Source organism: Acyrthosiphon pisum, chromosome A2 (genome assembly GCF_005508785.2).
Source record: "Acyrthosiphon pisum isolate AL4f chromosome A2, pea_aphid_22Mar2018_4r6ur, whole genome shotgun sequence".
Classification (NCBI taxonomy): domain Eukaryota; kingdom Metazoa; phylum Arthropoda; class Insecta; order Hemiptera; family Aphididae; genus Acyrthosiphon; species Acyrthosiphon pisum.
Window position 1 is genome coordinate 1,175,053 of NC_042495.1, and position 17,235 is coordinate 1,192,287.

Below are 17,235 nucleotides of genomic sequence, written 5' to 3' on the forward strand. Positions count from 1 at the left end.
GATAAGCAGTTTGATGATTTGACTTGGAAGGTACATTCGAGCAACAGGTTTTGGATTAGTTGAGTAGATTCCCTTTACTTACTATTTTGTTAAATATGTAAATTATTCTGAGCCTCCAGGTGGTGCCATAGACCTTTGATATCAAAGCTGATCTTACCTAAACTTAGGGAAATATATTTTATTTTTTCGAGGAACCAGATGAGTCGACGATTAATGATTTTTTCAATTAGTTTACATAGTATGCTGAGTAAAATGATGGGGCGATAGCTTTCAGTGAGATGTTTATTCTTATTGATCTTGAGAATAGGGATAACAAACACATGTCTCCAGTATTTTGGGAACACATTATTACTCCATATAGTATTGAAAATGTTGAGTAGGTGTCTGATATCGTTGAGGGGGAGGTTTGAATAAAAACATAAGGGATTCCATCGGGTCCCGTGCTTTTAATTTTATTGGGTCTCAATGCTATTTCTAGTTCTTCTATGGTTATTTGTGAGATGATTTGGGTTTGTGTAGTATCATTCGGATCAATTGTGTTTGATGGAGAGTTGTACCGATGACACTTTGATAGGAATTCATCGTATTAGTTGGAATTGTTTGATTTTTTTTGAAAAGACCAATAGAATTTACCATCTCCTTTAGTGTCGATATGAGTTCTGAGTTAAAGAGAAGTTGTATAATCCTTTGTCTGTTAGTTCTTTTGAAGGATATTACTTTACTCCAAACAACTGAGGGATCGATCTGGTTGTCTAAGCCGGATGTGATGATTCCTGCTTTCCAGGAAGAGGCTTTACTGTGTTTAACTAGAAATCTAGTTTGCGCTCTATGTCGTTTTATTAATAGTATGAAATCGTAAGGGTTGTGTGTGTTTTGGAATTTTTTTATTACTATATACTACAATATACAAGATCTTTAAAATTGGCAGTTGGTACTGAAATCTAGTCACTGGACAAGTGTGAACGGTGAGGGGAATAGACATTTTTTTGAGTTGATCATAATTTTTTTAAGGAGTTAATGGCTGTTATATACTAGTATGATTAATAAATAAAAACAGAAAAATATTTTAAAATTTGTTATACAACAAAGGTTGTAGGTAGGGACGAAAAACTATTTTAAAAATAAATTACAATTACCGCAATACTGATGAACAGCGGTCTTAAACAATTAAAAATAGTAGTGTCTTGTAAAATATGTTATTTATTAATAACAATCAAAAACAATGCACACATGTTTTTTCTAATTAAGTATTTACAACTTCAGACAGATAAATAAAGACACAAAACAATACAACAGTTTTTTTTCTGTTTGAATCGATACATTTGTATTACTCTGTAGGTCACTTTATTGCTGTACGTCTGCCTCACCTTAATTAAATAAAAATCCATATTATGCAAGTAATGAAATTATAAAATGTTTACCAAAATAATTGAAAATGAAATAGTTGAATTGAAGAATTGAATGTTTAAAATAAACATTGTTTTCACATATTTTTTGAAACAGTTAAAAAAATTACATATTGAATAATTTGTACAAATTTTTAATTTATGGTGCTTACTCACATTGCACTTATTGTAGAAGCTTGTGATGCTCATCCTGTTGGCCAGTGGCCACCTCTGCAATACACAATTGTTATCCATTTCAGTTAAGCGGACATGGTATTTACTAAAAATAATGTGACATTGATCTGTACAGTTTTGTCGTAGTTGATAATTGTCATTGTATTCTGGTAAAATTATGTCAGACGATGAATTGTATTTATAAACAACCACTGTAATCACTAAACACTATCAAACATGTAAAATGAGATGACATGGTTTGTTTTAAAATGTAACACCTGTGAGTGTTAATGTATAGCGCTTCTCAACATATAAGCTTAATAAAATAAATGTTAGTATTTTACTGGCAACCCATTGATAATAGGATTCAAGAAAATAATTAAAATTAAAAAATAGACCAATAGTATCTGCTCTTATCTTTTAATGAACTGATTAAATATTAAATATAATATATTCTTAAATTATAGCTGAGAAATAAAGCCTTCGGTATAAGGATCAGGACTTGAAAATCACTATTCCATTGGTGTTGGTGCTTCATTATTATCATCATCATCATCAAATTCTTCTATATTTTCTTCTAGTAATAATATACAACCGTAATTTATAAATTAACAAATTAAAATATATTATTGAATTATATAATATTATTTATTTACCTCCATTTAGTGGAACAGATTTTTTATTTTGGTCTTTGTTAGGAATTTGCCCAGCTTCGAGCAGCTTGGTTAGATGTTCAACTTCTTCTAACGATGATGCTTCAGATATTGCCTTTCGAATTCTCCACATGTCTTCTTGACTATGACCTATAATAACAAGAAATAATAAATAAATATATTTTTTATGGAATTAATGCACAAATAATTAAAATAATTTTTTAAAATAAATATTGGACTAATTTGCATAAAATTAAATATTTAATACACTAAATAAATAACTTCCCAACATAAGAACTAATGAATTTTTATAGTATCATATTGAGACACGAAACTGTTGTAGCAAACCGAGAATGAACAAAATATTACCATACATATTTTTTTAAGTATGTAAATATCTAAAATACAAAATACTTTATCAGATTTTATACTTTTAATTAGTTTTAAAAACATTTAACTCCATACCCACGAAATGCAATTTTTGTTTTATCAATTATTAAATAAAATACAAAATGTTAACATCATTCAGAGGACTCCATATGCATGAGTTGTCTCATACTAACATATTATAACAAAGCAAATTTAATATTCAGAATAATGCATTTATATTGTTATTTTTAATAAAGTAATATGACTTATTATCAAACTACAAGAAATCAATATAATTTAGGGCCCAAGCCCCAAGGTATAATTTTAAAATTATAACATTAAAAGATGCCTTCTCAAAATTTAATAATAGGTTAAATTCCTAAGTAAAATGGATTATTCTGAACGGACAATTTGGAATGTTACACGTAAGTAAGACAGGGACAACACAATTGGGAGGGTATAATTTTCTCAGGGTTGTCATTTGTTGTAGGGGAAGAGAGTCAGGAGTAAGTATTTGTCCAACCCTAGATTTTAACCCTTTCACTTCTACAATATTTACCCACTGCAACCCTGTGATGCTACGTAAAATAAAAATGTTTTTTTTTGTTATATTTAAATTTTGAGATCATAATATTAATCATTTAAGCTTAAAATAATGAGAGCCATAGTTTCCTAAACTAGTATGGTTACCGGCAAATGAGAATATTATAAAATAGAGGAACGTAATAGCACATCTGGATCTGTGAATGGTGTAAATGTTTTGGACGAAATACTACGCCAGGACCAGTGAAAGGGTTAAAGTAGCTTTGGGTCGACATTATGAATCAATAATTAACTTTCAGTAATCTATTATAAGATGATAATTGTACAAAGTATGTTGAGATAAAGAATATACTGTATATTTTTACTTAGCATCATAATTCAAGATATACAGGTTTTTCAACACCGTATAGAAATTGGTCTCTTGGTACCTTTTAAATTATATTATTATAATTTCAAGTATGTAGACTTAGTGAAATGGCATCGTTTGATGATTTTTTTATTGGGAAACTTTTATTAATATTATATAATAAATATTATCTTTTTCAGAGTTAAATTTATTGAAGCCTTTAGGTTATGTGTTGATCTGAATTAAGATTATTTATATAATATAAATAAATATTATATTAACAAAAACGGATGCAATTTGCTTTATATGAATTCTAGAAAAGTATTAAATTGTAGTTGAGGTACCTATACTGTTCCGTCTAAAAGTGAACCACTCGGCTGACCAAAACAAATGTTTTCTGCACATCCCCACCACAATCTGGACATCGGCGAGAGCTTTAACACAGGTGCCCAATGGCAGTTGGCAATGACTGTCCGCCAATCACAAAACATATAGCCATTGCATGGGAGTCAGGCACTGTTCGGCGCCTCAGTTTTCGTGTGCTAAAGCAGTTCACTCTTAGATGGAACAAAATATAGTGAGTGAAGTGATCAAATCATTTTTTGATATGTACATTGTACTTAAAACTTTTATTGGGCCAGTCATTATTACGCCCTACCCTGACAAATACTGAAATAACTCCCCTGAATGCTCTCCACTTAAACTACATTTAATACATGTAGAAATTAAGTAAATTTAATGTTTTAACTTTTTATTTACCATTTGCTCTTTTGGTTTCAAGACCTTCTCCAGGAACAAATTGATTAGATTTTTTAACCAACTTCTTTTTAAGTTCTTTTCCTTCTTTGCCTTTGAATAATGTTTTAGCTGCTTCATATTCCTATAATTTATGTTATGTTTATTATATATTTTAATAATTTGTGAAGAACAACAAACCTTCAATTTAACTTTTCTGAAGTCCAAAATTCGAACTTGCGGAATTTTATGTGCTACATAAAGTCGATAATGCTCTTTTGATGCAACTGGGTTATGTAAAAGACTCAACATTTTCAACTTCGGAAGTGAAGCAAGAGGATCTAAATCTCCAAGCTCTTGAATCTGATTACCTGTTAGTATTAAAGATTCAAGATTTGGTAGACATTGTTCTAAGTTATCTGATATACGTCTGCAAAAATTATTTAATTACATTTATAGAATTTTCTCAATTGACAAAAATTAAGACCAATTCAAATTTCAAATGGTGGACAAATTGTCAATATTATTTGATGGGTAACATCACCACTTAAGATAGTTAAAAAAATATTTATTACAAAGTTGTGCATTTTTTATTTTGCATTAATTTGCAAAAGTAGGTATCTATTATAAATTATAATGTTCTATATGGAAAATAATTAAAATTTGCTTTTATAGAACCTTACTACTTACACAACTGAATTTAAACTATAAACAGATAGGAAATGCATTGCAGTTAATAATGGAATTAAAATTTGTTCATTGATTGAATTGTTTTCTTTCAAATTTTAGGGGGACAAAATCATATTTAATTAACACAAGCCAATTGAGTTTATAGAGATAAAATTTGGTTTTTGATGAATGTTACAACATTGCAGTGCTATAAAAAATAATAATTTGATACCTACCTACTCAGAAAAGAACCTAGTTATTATTTTAAATTATATTTAATACCTATTATTAAACTTTGAACACTTACACAATAGCATTGTTATTAAATATGAGGTTTTTCAATCTTTTAAGGTATGCAAAACCATCAATTTTCCTGATATCATTGTCTGAAAAGTCAATTGTATCAAACTGATCAAGTGTTGCACCCATGTTTTCAATCAGTGGTATTTTATAACCTAAAACATTTCGTAATTGATTTACATTTGAAAGAAATATACAAGTAGGCGTACACTTCAATATGTTATATTATAAGAAATACAAGAATTGTTGAAAAGTGTTGACTTATAGTCACATTGTACTTAATCGCTTACCTCTCAAATCCAATTCTCTATCTTTGACTGGATTTATGAACTGGTACGAATTCATGATTAATTCCGTTGTAAGTTTGACCATGATTCTAGATGAACATTAAAATCTAGTAGAATAAAGCTTCGCTGGAATCTCGAATGAAGTAGACAATAAATGGTAGGTAAAGTGTAAACAAGACAGTAGACATTAGACAACTGATATACCTATGCTTACTTGTTAACAAATAACAATTTTTCATTTATAATAATAATAATAAACCGACATGACGCTCCGGGTTCAGTGTTTCACTTTCACGCAATCACGATTCACGGCACTGTCGGCACTACAACTACCAAATACCACTACTTCGGTATTGTAGGTAATCAGCTGGTACAAAAATTGAGGTATAACTCGGTTACGACCACAGATATGTATAATAACTAGATACCCGACTCCATATACAACAACATTATTAAATTATGATGCCCGACGCCATTTGCAACTTTGGCAATGTTTACATTTATTCATATACATATTTACTTATATATACATATATACTGATAATACTATTTTGCCCTAGTTGTAAATGGCTGCCAGCGTCATTGATAAGAAGAAGTCGGGTATCTAGTTATTCTACATATCTGTGGTTACGACCCGGTTAGTACACGACATCAAAAAGGTAACGTCCAATCAGAATGCGACATTGCGACTTGATCGACTCGACTCGACGCACGAAGTACTATATTGTAGAGATGATCGCTATTTTATCTTCTATCTTGTATCACAGATTATATGAAATTTCATACAACGTGCGCACGACGTATCTGAGCACGGACACCCGACCTTACACGACCGCGGTCCGTTAACTATGGCTATATACCTCTGGGAGTTTATAAAACCGTAATCAGTTTTCATACAACATAAAGTTAATTTTTATTTTTTCACTTGCCGCATCCGCCGTGTTTTTTTTTACGACGAGTTATTTACTTATTCCATTCGTTTTACATTTTGTCGGTTGTCCTAACTTGTAATATTGTAACTCCGAATTACAATACAAATGCACAAATCGCGTCTAATGGAATTTTAATTTTAACTTATAAACATATGCGATTAGTACTCGCCCAGTGATACTCTTGTCTTGTCGGTTTTATTGGCGTAACGATCGACTACAAAATCATGGCTAACGTGTCGTACCAAATCGCTAATTTGCTCGAAAAAGTAAGTGAAATCTATTTAATATCTTTATATCGGCACTTAGCAGTTGCCAGTTACTTGCGGGCTAATTCTGAACTGTGTGTGTGTGGTTGTTTTAGATGAATTCGACTGACAAAGACTTCCGGTTTATGGCTACCAACGATCTGATGTCAGAGTTGCAGAAAGACAGCATTAAATTAGATGATGATTCCGAACGCAAAGTAGTGAAAATGTTGCTAAGGTTGCTGGAAGACAAAAATGGTGAAGTTCAAAATCTTGCCGTTAAATGGTAAGTATTAACTTACTGTTGAATGTCATTAAGTGCTTACCTACGTATATTATATTAACATTTAATTTATACAAACTAATAAACTATGAAGTTTTGAAGCATTAGGATTACTGTGAAGTTATTAGTATAATAATATAGACACTGAAATTGGGTCTATTTAGAACTTTATAACATTCATATCTTTAATATATTATATGAATAATTTTAGTTCTGAATTTTAGAAAATCAGTGATTATTTCATTGAATCTTAATTTTAGTTTGGGTCCACTTGTTAACAAAGTTAAAGAAACCCAAGTGGAAACTATCGTTGATGCACTCTGTACAAATATGATATCTGAAAATGAACAATTGAGAGACATTTGTAGTATTGGATTAAAGACTGTTATAAGTGAGCTGCCTATCATTAATACTTCATTAGCTGCAAATGTGTGCCGAAGGATTACTGGAAAATTGACTAGTGCTATTGAAAAGGTAAGCTTGAATGTAATCATGGAATATAACATTTATGAAGTAATATCATTTACAGCAAGATGTATCCGTACAGTTGGAAGCTTTAGACATACTTGCTGATTTACTATCAAGATTTGGATCATTGTTATTAGATTTCCATAGTGGTATACTGAAATCACTATTGCCTCAACTTAACTCTTCTCGCCAAGCAGTAAGAAAAAGGTAATAATTTAAAATACTTAATTTGTACATCTAAATTCAATTTTGAACAATTTTTGAAATTGTTTACTTGGGTATTTTTCTGTTATTTTCCATTCACTTTTTTCCCCCAACAATATGTATCGTGTTGAGTCTCTAGAAATGCACTATAAAATTGGTTTTTACATTGTGAATTATCTAATCAAGAAAGTAGAATGTTGGGACTAAAATAAATAATTGTATTATTTAGATATAAAACAATCTGGACAATTTAAGTAGATAGTTTATTTAATAAAGTAATAGGTAAATTGATTCATATTGAACCAATTGTGTTCAGACAATAGATGCAAGCTTTGATGTTTCTGTCTTAAGATATTTTTATGGTCCTAATAATATAATTTTGAATGTGTTGTTTTTGATATAGAAACAATTTGTTTTTTTATTAATTGTTTTATTTATTTTTAAAAATAAATAGGAAAGTAATTATTGTTCAATCAGAAACAAATTATATAGACATTTTATAAGATTTTATTAATTTAAATAGACATTTCTTAAAATGTATTATAATCAGGGATCCATACTTAAAACACCTTAACTCATCCAAATAAACACTAAAAAAAAACTACTAAGGTAATAAATTCATTATAAGCGCTTAACTTGAAAAAAAACAAAAAAAGCCAACTAAACAATGGTGATCCTCCCTTTAAACTCCAAAAAATACAAATAGGGTGTCCCTTCAAAAACGTACATGTTTTTCCTCTCATATTATAAAATACTAGGTATTTGTGTCCGTGTTAAGCATATTTTGTCATTGGCTATCGCCTATGCCATCTCAAAATTAAAAATATAAAAATACCAATCAGAAAAACAAGTTAAGAAGAACAGTATGAGTATAGTATAATTTCTTTAGCATTACTAGGTTTAATGTTATGTTAAAAATATTAAAAATTGTTTTAAGTCTCATATCCTAATAAGTGGTTATAATTTATAATTTAAAATAATAATATAGTTAGTACATTTTGTGTTAATATTGTTGAATTATCAATTAAGTATCTTGTTTATCTTCATATACATTTTATTACAAAACAATAAAATAATGTTATAAGTAGGGCCAGAAATTATACGCCCTATAAAGGCAGTTCTTACAATGTCTGGTTAAAGCTAACCGACACTTAACCCGCCGAATTCTGCCGGTAAAAGAATCTGTTATTAGTCGGTTAGCGTTATCCGACATTGTAAGAACGGCCCTAAACCTATTAAATTTGTATTGGCTAATAATTACCAAAATTTGCTTAAAAACAAAAAAAAATCAATAATACATTTTAATATTTTATTTAAATCAAATGATTACTTAAAGGTATTTTATATATTAGGTATACTGCAAATGTTTTTTAATTTTTGGTTTGTTATTTCAGTATTTTGAATTTTTCTCCATTTGAAAACCAAACAAAAATGTTTGGATTACTAAATGCTAATATTCATAAATCTTGAACAATTTTGTGATTTCCAATTCATTAAGTTGGAAATGTTTTTAAAATGTATAAAATTATGCTCTAAAAATATGCCCTTAAAATGCTAAAGTTCTAAAATATTCAAAATAACATTTTGTAAACAAAATTGTTTGGTTGTATAACAAATATTGGTGGTAAATAGCTATTTATATGACCATCCAATAAAAATATGAAAATGCATAAAAATTTTGGCCCTAATTATCAGTAATAAATAATTGTATTAATTTATTATCATGATAATTTATCTACCAATGGATTGTGAAAAAAAACTCAATCATGATTGCTCAAACCCGGATGCAAACACATTTGCTAACCTCATACAATATAAATGTAATAAATATTATTTCTGAAATCAATAATTGTATTAATTAATTTATAATGTAGTATTGGAGAGATAAATAGTGTACTGTATATGATGCAATGAGTCATAAAAATATGAGTTAACATAAAATGAAAATTATATCCTGTTCGTCTTATCAATTAATTGCTTATAATTAGGGCTGAAAATAATAATATGCACTAAAAACGTACAAAATATGCAAACAAAAATGCATGTCAACTAAAATTATCTAGTTTAAAAATGTGTATAGTTTATTAAATACGGAACAAAAAAATGTATTTAACACTTAGTGTAATTTGTATGTTGTATTGAACCGTATGTTGCATTTTGAATATTCATTCATCTAATTGTTGTGGTGTCTTAAGCACGACTCTAGACTCTATTTTACTATAACGAGTTATAGTGGAAATACGTGTAGAAAATATTTTTTTCCTTTTCGAAAAAATGCTAAAATATGCATAATAATTAAAAATATACATCATTTAATTTTGCATACTAGCACATTAGGTTAACCCATTAGCGCCCAAATTATTTTTTTTTTAAATTTTCAATAAATTTTTGTTGACAACTTCTATAAATACGCTCATATTAAAATAATTTTTTTTTTTAAATAGAGCCTATAAACATTGCCATATGTTAACGCTGGGCGCTAATGGGTTAAGATTCAAATTTGTGTCTTACCTCGATACTTTTCAATTTAATAAATACAAATAAGCTAGGCGAATATATTCCTGGCCCTGCTTATAATTAATAGTTAAAACAAAAAATATTAGTTAATAATATTTATGAAATAAAAAATTCTAACTTATAGTAATAGTAATTGGCATGATTGCTTACTAATTTTTAACAATTGTACTGAATACTAAAAAAAAGAAAGAAAGAAATTTAATTTTAACAAGAAGCATAAGGGGTTTGTTTCTAAAAATATTTGTTGATATTTTTGTCAACACATTTTAATCACATTCTACTTTTGAAGATTGAAAAAATATATTTATTTATTTCAGGACTATTGTTGCACTTGGTCATTTAGTTTTGTCATGTAATCAACTACTATATATTAAACTTATTGATTATTTGGTTAATGATCTATCAGTACAACAACCAGCAGCAAGGTCTAAAACATTGATACAGTGTATAGCAGCTATATGGTAAAACATAGTAAACATTTTTAATTTATCAATAAACTTGTATTGTGTATTTACTAACATTGCAGTCGTCAAGCTGGCCATCGGTTTGGAGTTCATATTGATCGTGTTGTCCCATTAATAAAAGGACCATTAATGGAAAATTCTGCAGAAGATGATGAATTACGTGAATACTGTTTGCAAGCCTTTGATGCATTTGTTAACCGCTGCCCCAGTGAAACTGCAGCTTATACTAATGATATAATTAAGCTATGCTTGGAGTATTTGGCATATGATCCAAATTATAATTATGATGACAATGGTGAAAATGGTGATGAAAATTTAATGGATACTACTGATGGTGAAGAATTGGAAGATGAATATATTGAAGATGATTATTCAGATGATGATGATATGAGTTGGAAGGTTCGGAGGTCAGCTGCCAAATGTTTGGAAGGTATAATTATAACCAGAAAGGATTTGATAGCAGATATGTATAGAAATGTTTCAAAATCATTGATACAGAGATTTAAAGGTAATCATAATTTTATTTGAATGGTTTTATCCAAGTAATAATAGTTAAATGTATTATATATTCATTAATATTATAGAAAGGGAAGAAAATGTTAAAAGTGACATATTACATGTGTACATGACACTGTTGAAACAAACAAAGTTGACTAGTAGTAATACGACAGCTGACATGGCCGATGAGGATTCAGCTATGTACATTCTTCAATCCCAAGTAAGTTAAATAATGACAAACTGATGATAAACAGTTCATAAATAATTAATATTAAAAAAAAAATTTATATAGGTTCCTGCAATTGTTAAAGCTATACATGCTCAAATGAAAGAACGGAGTGTTAAAACTCGTACTGACTGTTTAGCTTTGTTGAAAGAACTTGTCATTGTTCTTCCTGGTGCACTTACTAACCACATAGGAACTTTGATTCCTGGAATTCAATATTCTCTAAGGTTTATTTTTTTATATTTTCAATTTTTTCCTTTGTTTTTTATTATTTAATTAATAATCATTTTTAGTGACAAAAAGTCTAGTAGTAACATGAAAATTGATACATTATCATTTATTTACTGCGTCTTGACATCGCATGCTCCTGAAATATTTCATCCCTGGGTAGAGCAATTAATTCCACCCATTATAACTGCCGTTGGTGATCCATTTTATAAGATCACTGCAGAAGCACTAATTGTTCTACAAGAAATGGTTAAAGTCATTCGTCCTTTAGGTAAAAACTAAAAAAAAAATAAATATATAATTTCCTAATTATTTTATTTTGTTTCACCAGATAATAAACTAGAGTTCAATTTTGTGGTATATGCTGTACCATTGTATAATTGTACATACGCTCGTTTAAAAACATCAGATATTGACCAAGAAGTAAAGGAACGCTCAATTTCTTGTATGGGACAAATAATTTGCAATTTAGGTGATGTATTACAAAATGAGTTGCAAGTTTGTTTACCCATATTCTTGGATCGTTTACGCAATGAAATTACTAGACTTACAACTGTTAAAGCACTTATTAAAGTTGCTGGGTCCCCATTGAAAATTGATTTAACATCTATTCTGGTAAATTTTAATTAATTAATGAATTTTGAATTTATACATTTGTATAAAATATTACAATATAATATTTTAGACTGATGGTGTATTAATTTTGGCGTCATTCCTTCGAAAAAATCAGAGAGCATTGAAATTGAGTACTTTAACTTTACTTAATATGTTGCTAAATAATTTTCATGCTGATTTTTCTGCTGATTTATTAAAAAAGGTAAATGCATGAAATTACATTTTGTTTTATATACTTGAATGTTATTTTAACTTATATATATTTTGTTTTAGATACTTATTGAATTACCACAATTAATTAATGAATCAGATTTACATATTGCTCAGTTAACACTTTCTTTACTTACAACAATAATAAAAATCCAACCGTTTGCTATGTCATATTCCTCTAGCATTATTATGCCGGAAATTATGACTTTAACCAAATCTCCATTATTGCAAGGCGCAGCCTTGAATGCTATTTTATTATTCTTCCAATCTCTGGTTGCTACTAATGTTCCACAGTTTGGATACCAAGAGTTAGTAACACTTTTAATATCGCCATTGATGGCTCAGCCAGTTGGCACACCGGCTCTAACTTTACATAAACAAGTAATATTTAATTGAAATAATAATAATTGTTCTTTGACAATAATAAACAAATAATATTAAAATTTTTAGGCTTACCATTCGTTAGCCAAGTGTGTAGCAGCTTTAACAGCCACACAGCCAACTCAAGCAATGGGTATCATAAACAGTTTCATGTCCGAATTGATTAATCCAACTAACGACCAACAGCATATTTTTTCATTGCTAGTAATTGGTGAAGTTGGAAGACATATGTATGTTTATCTGTTTTATTTTATTTTTATTACAATTTTTATAATCGTCTATATCAATTACAGAGATTTAAGTTCTGTAGCTAACTTGAAGGAAACTATATTGCAATCATTCTCGTCGAATTCCGAAGAAATAAAATCATCAGCAAGTTACAGTTTAGGTAGCATTTCTATTGGGAATTTAGAGCAATATTTGCCTTTCATATTAAGAGAGATTGATATGCAACCTAAACGTCAATATTTACTATTACATTCCTTAAAAGAGGTAATTTGTACTTAAAGTATAATTTGTAATTTTTAATGATCATTGATAACTTTTAGATCATCACATTTGAGTCGTCTACACCTAATGGCATTGAAAACCTGAAACCTTTTGTCCCAGCTATTTGGCAACAACTATTTAAACACTGTGAATGTACAGAAGAAGGTTCACGTAATGTGGTTGCTGAGTGTTTAGGAAAACTAACATTAATCGATCCATATAGCTTATTGCCAAACTTGCAGTTATCACTATCCTCGTCATCTGCACTTATGAGAACCACATTATTGACAGCTGTTAAATTCACCATATCTGATCAACCTCAACCAATTGACATGTTGCTTAGACAGAATATGGATCAGTTTTTGAGTGCTCTTACTGATCCAGATATAAATGTTAGGCGAGTAACATTAATTGCTTTTAATTCGGCTGCACATAATAAGCCATCTTTGGTCAGAGATCTACTTGATACTGTACTCCCTAAACTATACGCAGAGACCATTGTTAAGGTACTTATTTATATTTTAAAATGAAAATTTAAGAATTCAATTTTTACTTTATTTGTGTGAATTTTAGAAAGAACTCATACGAGAAGTAGAAATGGGTCCATTTAAGCATACTGTTGATGATGGGTTAGATATAAGAAAGGCAGCCTTTGAGTGTATGTATACATTGTTGGACTCATGTTTAGACCGTCTTGACATATTCGAATATCTTAATTATTTGGAGAATGGACTACGTGATCATTATGACATTAAAATGCTCACATACCTAATGGTTTCAAGGATGGCTCAAATCGTACCAAGCGCTGTATTACAAAGTAAGTTATTTACTTCTGCCCGATAGTAACAATTGAATGATTTTAAAATATTGTTTTTTTTTCAGGGTTGGATAAAATTGTTGAACCTTTAAAACAAACATGCATGTTGAAAATTAAAGCAAACTCCGTGAAACAGGAGTTTGAAAAAATGGAAGAACTCAAGAGGTCCGCTATGCGAGCAGTCATTAATTTACAAACTATACCCGATTCTGGTAATTGAAAGTTTCACAATTTTTTTTAAAAATTTATCTTGGTTTTTTTTTCCCCAATATTAAATAAAACACATTTCTCATATATTACAATGCGTTCCGTGAAGAAGTGACCCTCCTGCGTCATATGATACCTGTATTTACTACAGTTTTTATTTTAATTTTAATTTTATTATCTTACAGTTTAATACTAGAATACTAAATTTTGTTTTCATATCTCCCATAATTTCTAAGAAATATCTCTGCTAAATGCGATATGACTTGTGATACTAGTAATATTATTGCCAATGAACAAATAATTATTGGACATTGAGCTTAGATGAAGCATTGAGGCATGTATTCTCAGTGTTAATATTTACAAAAAAAAAAAAGTGTAAGGTATTCTAGTAATTATTCTGTAGAATAATAAAATAAAAATAAAACTAGTAAATGCCGTGTTATTTGGGTTAATATGTGATTTCCTTTCAAAATGCTAATTTTTGTAAATATTTTTTAACATTTTTAAATTTAATAAAAATAATTTGTACATTTCTGGTTTGATTATGTATGCACTTTGGAAAAAAAGATTATGTATGTTATTAATAGCACAATAGTTTTAAAATAATTTTGAAGTTGCATCATAAATGTGCGGTAGGTTCAGTTTGGTTTTAAAAATGTTGAATTGCCCATCTCTAAAAAAAATTAAAAAGTTAAAATAGTTTTTTTCATGACTTATGTTATACTAACATATGGCACCAACCAGTTATTTCTTCACGAAACATATTGTGTATTATATATCATTTGTAATAAAAATATTATATTTAATGTAATATTTCAAGGTGTTACTTTTATAAATTTGGTATATTCAATATATAATGAAATAAATACATTTTTATGTGTTGTATTATTATTTATTATTGTTACTAATTGTGTATATGTATATTTTTTTCAGATAAAAATCCACATATGAGCGACTTTGTGTGTCAAATTAAAAGCTCGCCCGAATTGAATACTATTTATGAAAATATTCAAAAAGACTCTTCGGGGACAGTATCAGATAATCATACTACACCTATGGAGGTTGGCGAATAATTGCGATAAATAGAATATTTATATCCTACTACAACATTAATTAAATTGGTTTCTACTAATGTGTTTTTACAAAAAGAAATCGAGAACTTTGTAAATAATAATTTTTATGTGTATATGCTGCAAGATTTAATTTATACATTTTCTGTAAATCCTTTGAATTCATTTATAAAAAAATAATATTAATCTTACAAATAATAAATTTTATCTAATTTTTTTTTTACTTATTTAAATGAATTAAGTTAGTAATAAATGTTTTAATGTCAGTACCGTAGGAGAGAGTGAAGTGGCCTATTCTCATTATGTGAATACTAAGTATACAGAATATGTTTTCAGCTATAACTACTAAATGATAATACATTCATCAAAACCAAACTCAATAATTGTATGCATATTTGAATTTATAGTTTCGTTATCTTAATAAGTACAAAAAGTTAATCACTTATTTAATTTAAATTAAATGATTGGAATGTCATAGCCAAGAGTTTTCATTAAAAGTATAGTGGAGGAAATACACTCTGATACCAATGGTGGATTCAAGAGGAGCTCAGCCTTACATACAATTAACATGTTATATAAAATATCTCAATATAATAACTTTTAATATATTATCTAAGATGATTAAAAAATCTGTGCCTATTATTTCAACTAGGTTTATTTTTGCAGTATTTCTTTTAGAAGGTCCTCCAGAAATAACACTGGATCCGGCTACGCAGTGAACAAAGTATAAATGAACCTTCCACGTTTTAAGCATAAAGCCTCTACCCTGCATTTAATTGAGTGAATTTACTTTTGCTGCTTGTCAACTAAAAAAATAGGAAAGTAGGTAACTCTTCAGCTTTCAGCTGTACAGTTGGAGGTCGACTGTACCTAGTAATTGAGTAAGTTAATGGAATGAATGTATACATTTTTTATTAATTTTTGTATAACCTATTTACGTGGAACCTTGATTTAAATTTTCAATCCTTAACTATAAAAGTTGAACATTTTATAAATTTTTAACTACAAAATAATTATTACATTTTGAATTTGATAAATTTTGTCAAAATTTGAACTTTAAATGCTTATAAATAAAAACTGTTACTAAAGGATTTTAATATTTTTCAAATGTCATTGTTACAATATAGTAGGCGCCTTGTATTAAATTGTCAAGCTTTTTTACCCAACAAATAAAGTTTTATTGACATTCATACAAAAAAAGGTGGGTAAGTGGATTTCGCTCTGCCGTACAGTAGGTTACAAGTGGGTCACTGTATAATGGATGGTATTAAATTTGAATTCAATGATATAATATCATTGTATAAGAAAAACGATTCTGAGCGGAGACGGTATGTCAGTCTAGGTATAAGACATAATATTATATTATAGTCTATAGTATTTAAAAAAAATTGACCAATAATAAATTCCAAATTAATCATATCATAATATCTATTATAGGTACTTATAACGCGTTATACATCGACAACAAACCGTGATACTATCATAGATATATAATAGTATACTTTAGAAGTTTCAAGTATACCTAAGAATAATATTATACAATCACAACAAAATACCTAACTAAAATAGTTATTCTAGGGTTTTAATATGTAATTTCGTCCAAATTGACTATAAAAATAAACTGTGTAAATATATTTTTTAGATTTTTTGGTAACAGAATTAATTACTTACGTGGAATCTTGTTTTAAATTTTCAATTCTTAGATATAAATTTGGACATTTTATACATTTTTAACTACAAAATAATTATTCAAATTAAAATTTGATAAATTTTTTCAAAATTCGATTTTTAAATGCTTATAAAAAAAAATTGTGCCTATGTATTTTTAATGTTTTTCAACTGATATTGTAACAATATATCAGAACCTTTGTATTAAATTTTTACACTTTTTGGCCCAACAGATAAAACTTTATTGATATT

General features: G+C 28.5%; 2 protein-coding genes across 4 annotated transcripts; one reads left to right on the plus strand and one right to left on the minus strand.

Moving 5' to 3' along the window:
* Positions 1-1,182: 1,182 nt before the first annotated feature.
* LOC100159108 (U2 small nuclear ribonucleoprotein A-like) lies at positions 1,183-5,764 on the minus strand. Of its 3 annotated transcripts, none has more exons than XM_008180705.2 (7): positions 5,465-5,764; positions 5,182-5,329; positions 4,407-4,635; positions 4,230-4,350; positions 2,216-2,362; positions 1,563-2,133; positions 1,183-1,367 (listed from the first exon to the last, which is right to left on the minus strand). In XM_008180705.2, the coding sequence occupies exons 1-6, from the start codon at positions 5,544-5,546 to the stop codon at positions 2,072-2,074; spliced, it is 789 nt and encodes a 262-aa protein (XP_008178927.1). In that variant the 5' UTR covers positions 5,547-5,764; the 3' UTR covers positions 1,183-1,367; positions 1,563-2,071.
* Positions 5,765-6,306: 542 nt separating this feature from the next.
* LOC100159824 (cullin-associated NEDD8-dissociated protein 1) lies at positions 6,307-15,433 on the plus strand. The gene is made up of 18 exons (XM_001948051.5): positions 6,307-6,659; positions 6,755-6,924; positions 7,182-7,395; positions 7,451-7,596; positions 10,428-10,571; positions 10,637-11,082; positions 11,159-11,292; positions 11,365-11,525; positions 11,592-11,797; positions 11,858-12,141; positions 12,212-12,343; positions 12,415-12,732; positions 12,802-12,962; positions 13,026-13,224; positions 13,281-13,727; positions 13,795-14,038; positions 14,104-14,250; positions 15,179-15,433. The coding sequence occupies exons 1-18, from the start codon at positions 6,618-6,620 to the stop codon at positions 15,316-15,318; spliced, it is 3,735 nt and encodes a 1,244-aa protein (XP_001948086.1). The 5' UTR covers positions 6,307-6,617; the 3' UTR covers positions 15,319-15,433.
* The last annotated feature ends 1,802 nt before the right edge of the window (positions 15,434-17,235 follow it).

Bases quoted from the DNA above. Each gene is read 5' to 3' on its own strand.
- LOC100159108 (XM_008180700.2), bottom strand. From the start codon at position 5,546: ATGGTCAAACTTACAACGGAATTAATCATGAATTCGTACCAGTTCATA. The intron at 4,351-4,406 runs GTTTGTTGTTCT...CATAAATTATAG, and splicing joins TCAGAAAAGTTAAATTGAAG to GAATATGAAGCAGCTAAAAC. The intron at 2,363-4,229 runs GTAAATAAAAAG...TTGTTATTATAG, and splicing joins TGAAACCAAAAGAGCAAATG to GTCATAGTCAAGAAGACATG.
- LOC100159824 (XM_001948051.5), top strand. From the start codon at position 6,618: ATGGCTAACGTGTCGTACCAAATCGCTAATTTGCTCGAAAAA. The intron at 10,572-10,636 runs GTAAAACATAGT...CTAACATTGCAG, and splicing joins CAGTGTATAGCAGCTATATG to TCGTCAAGCTGGCCATCGGT. The intron at 14,039-14,103 runs GTAAGTTATTTA...TTTTTTTTTCAG, and splicing joins ACCAAGCGCTGTATTACAAA to GGTTGGATAAAATTGTTGAA.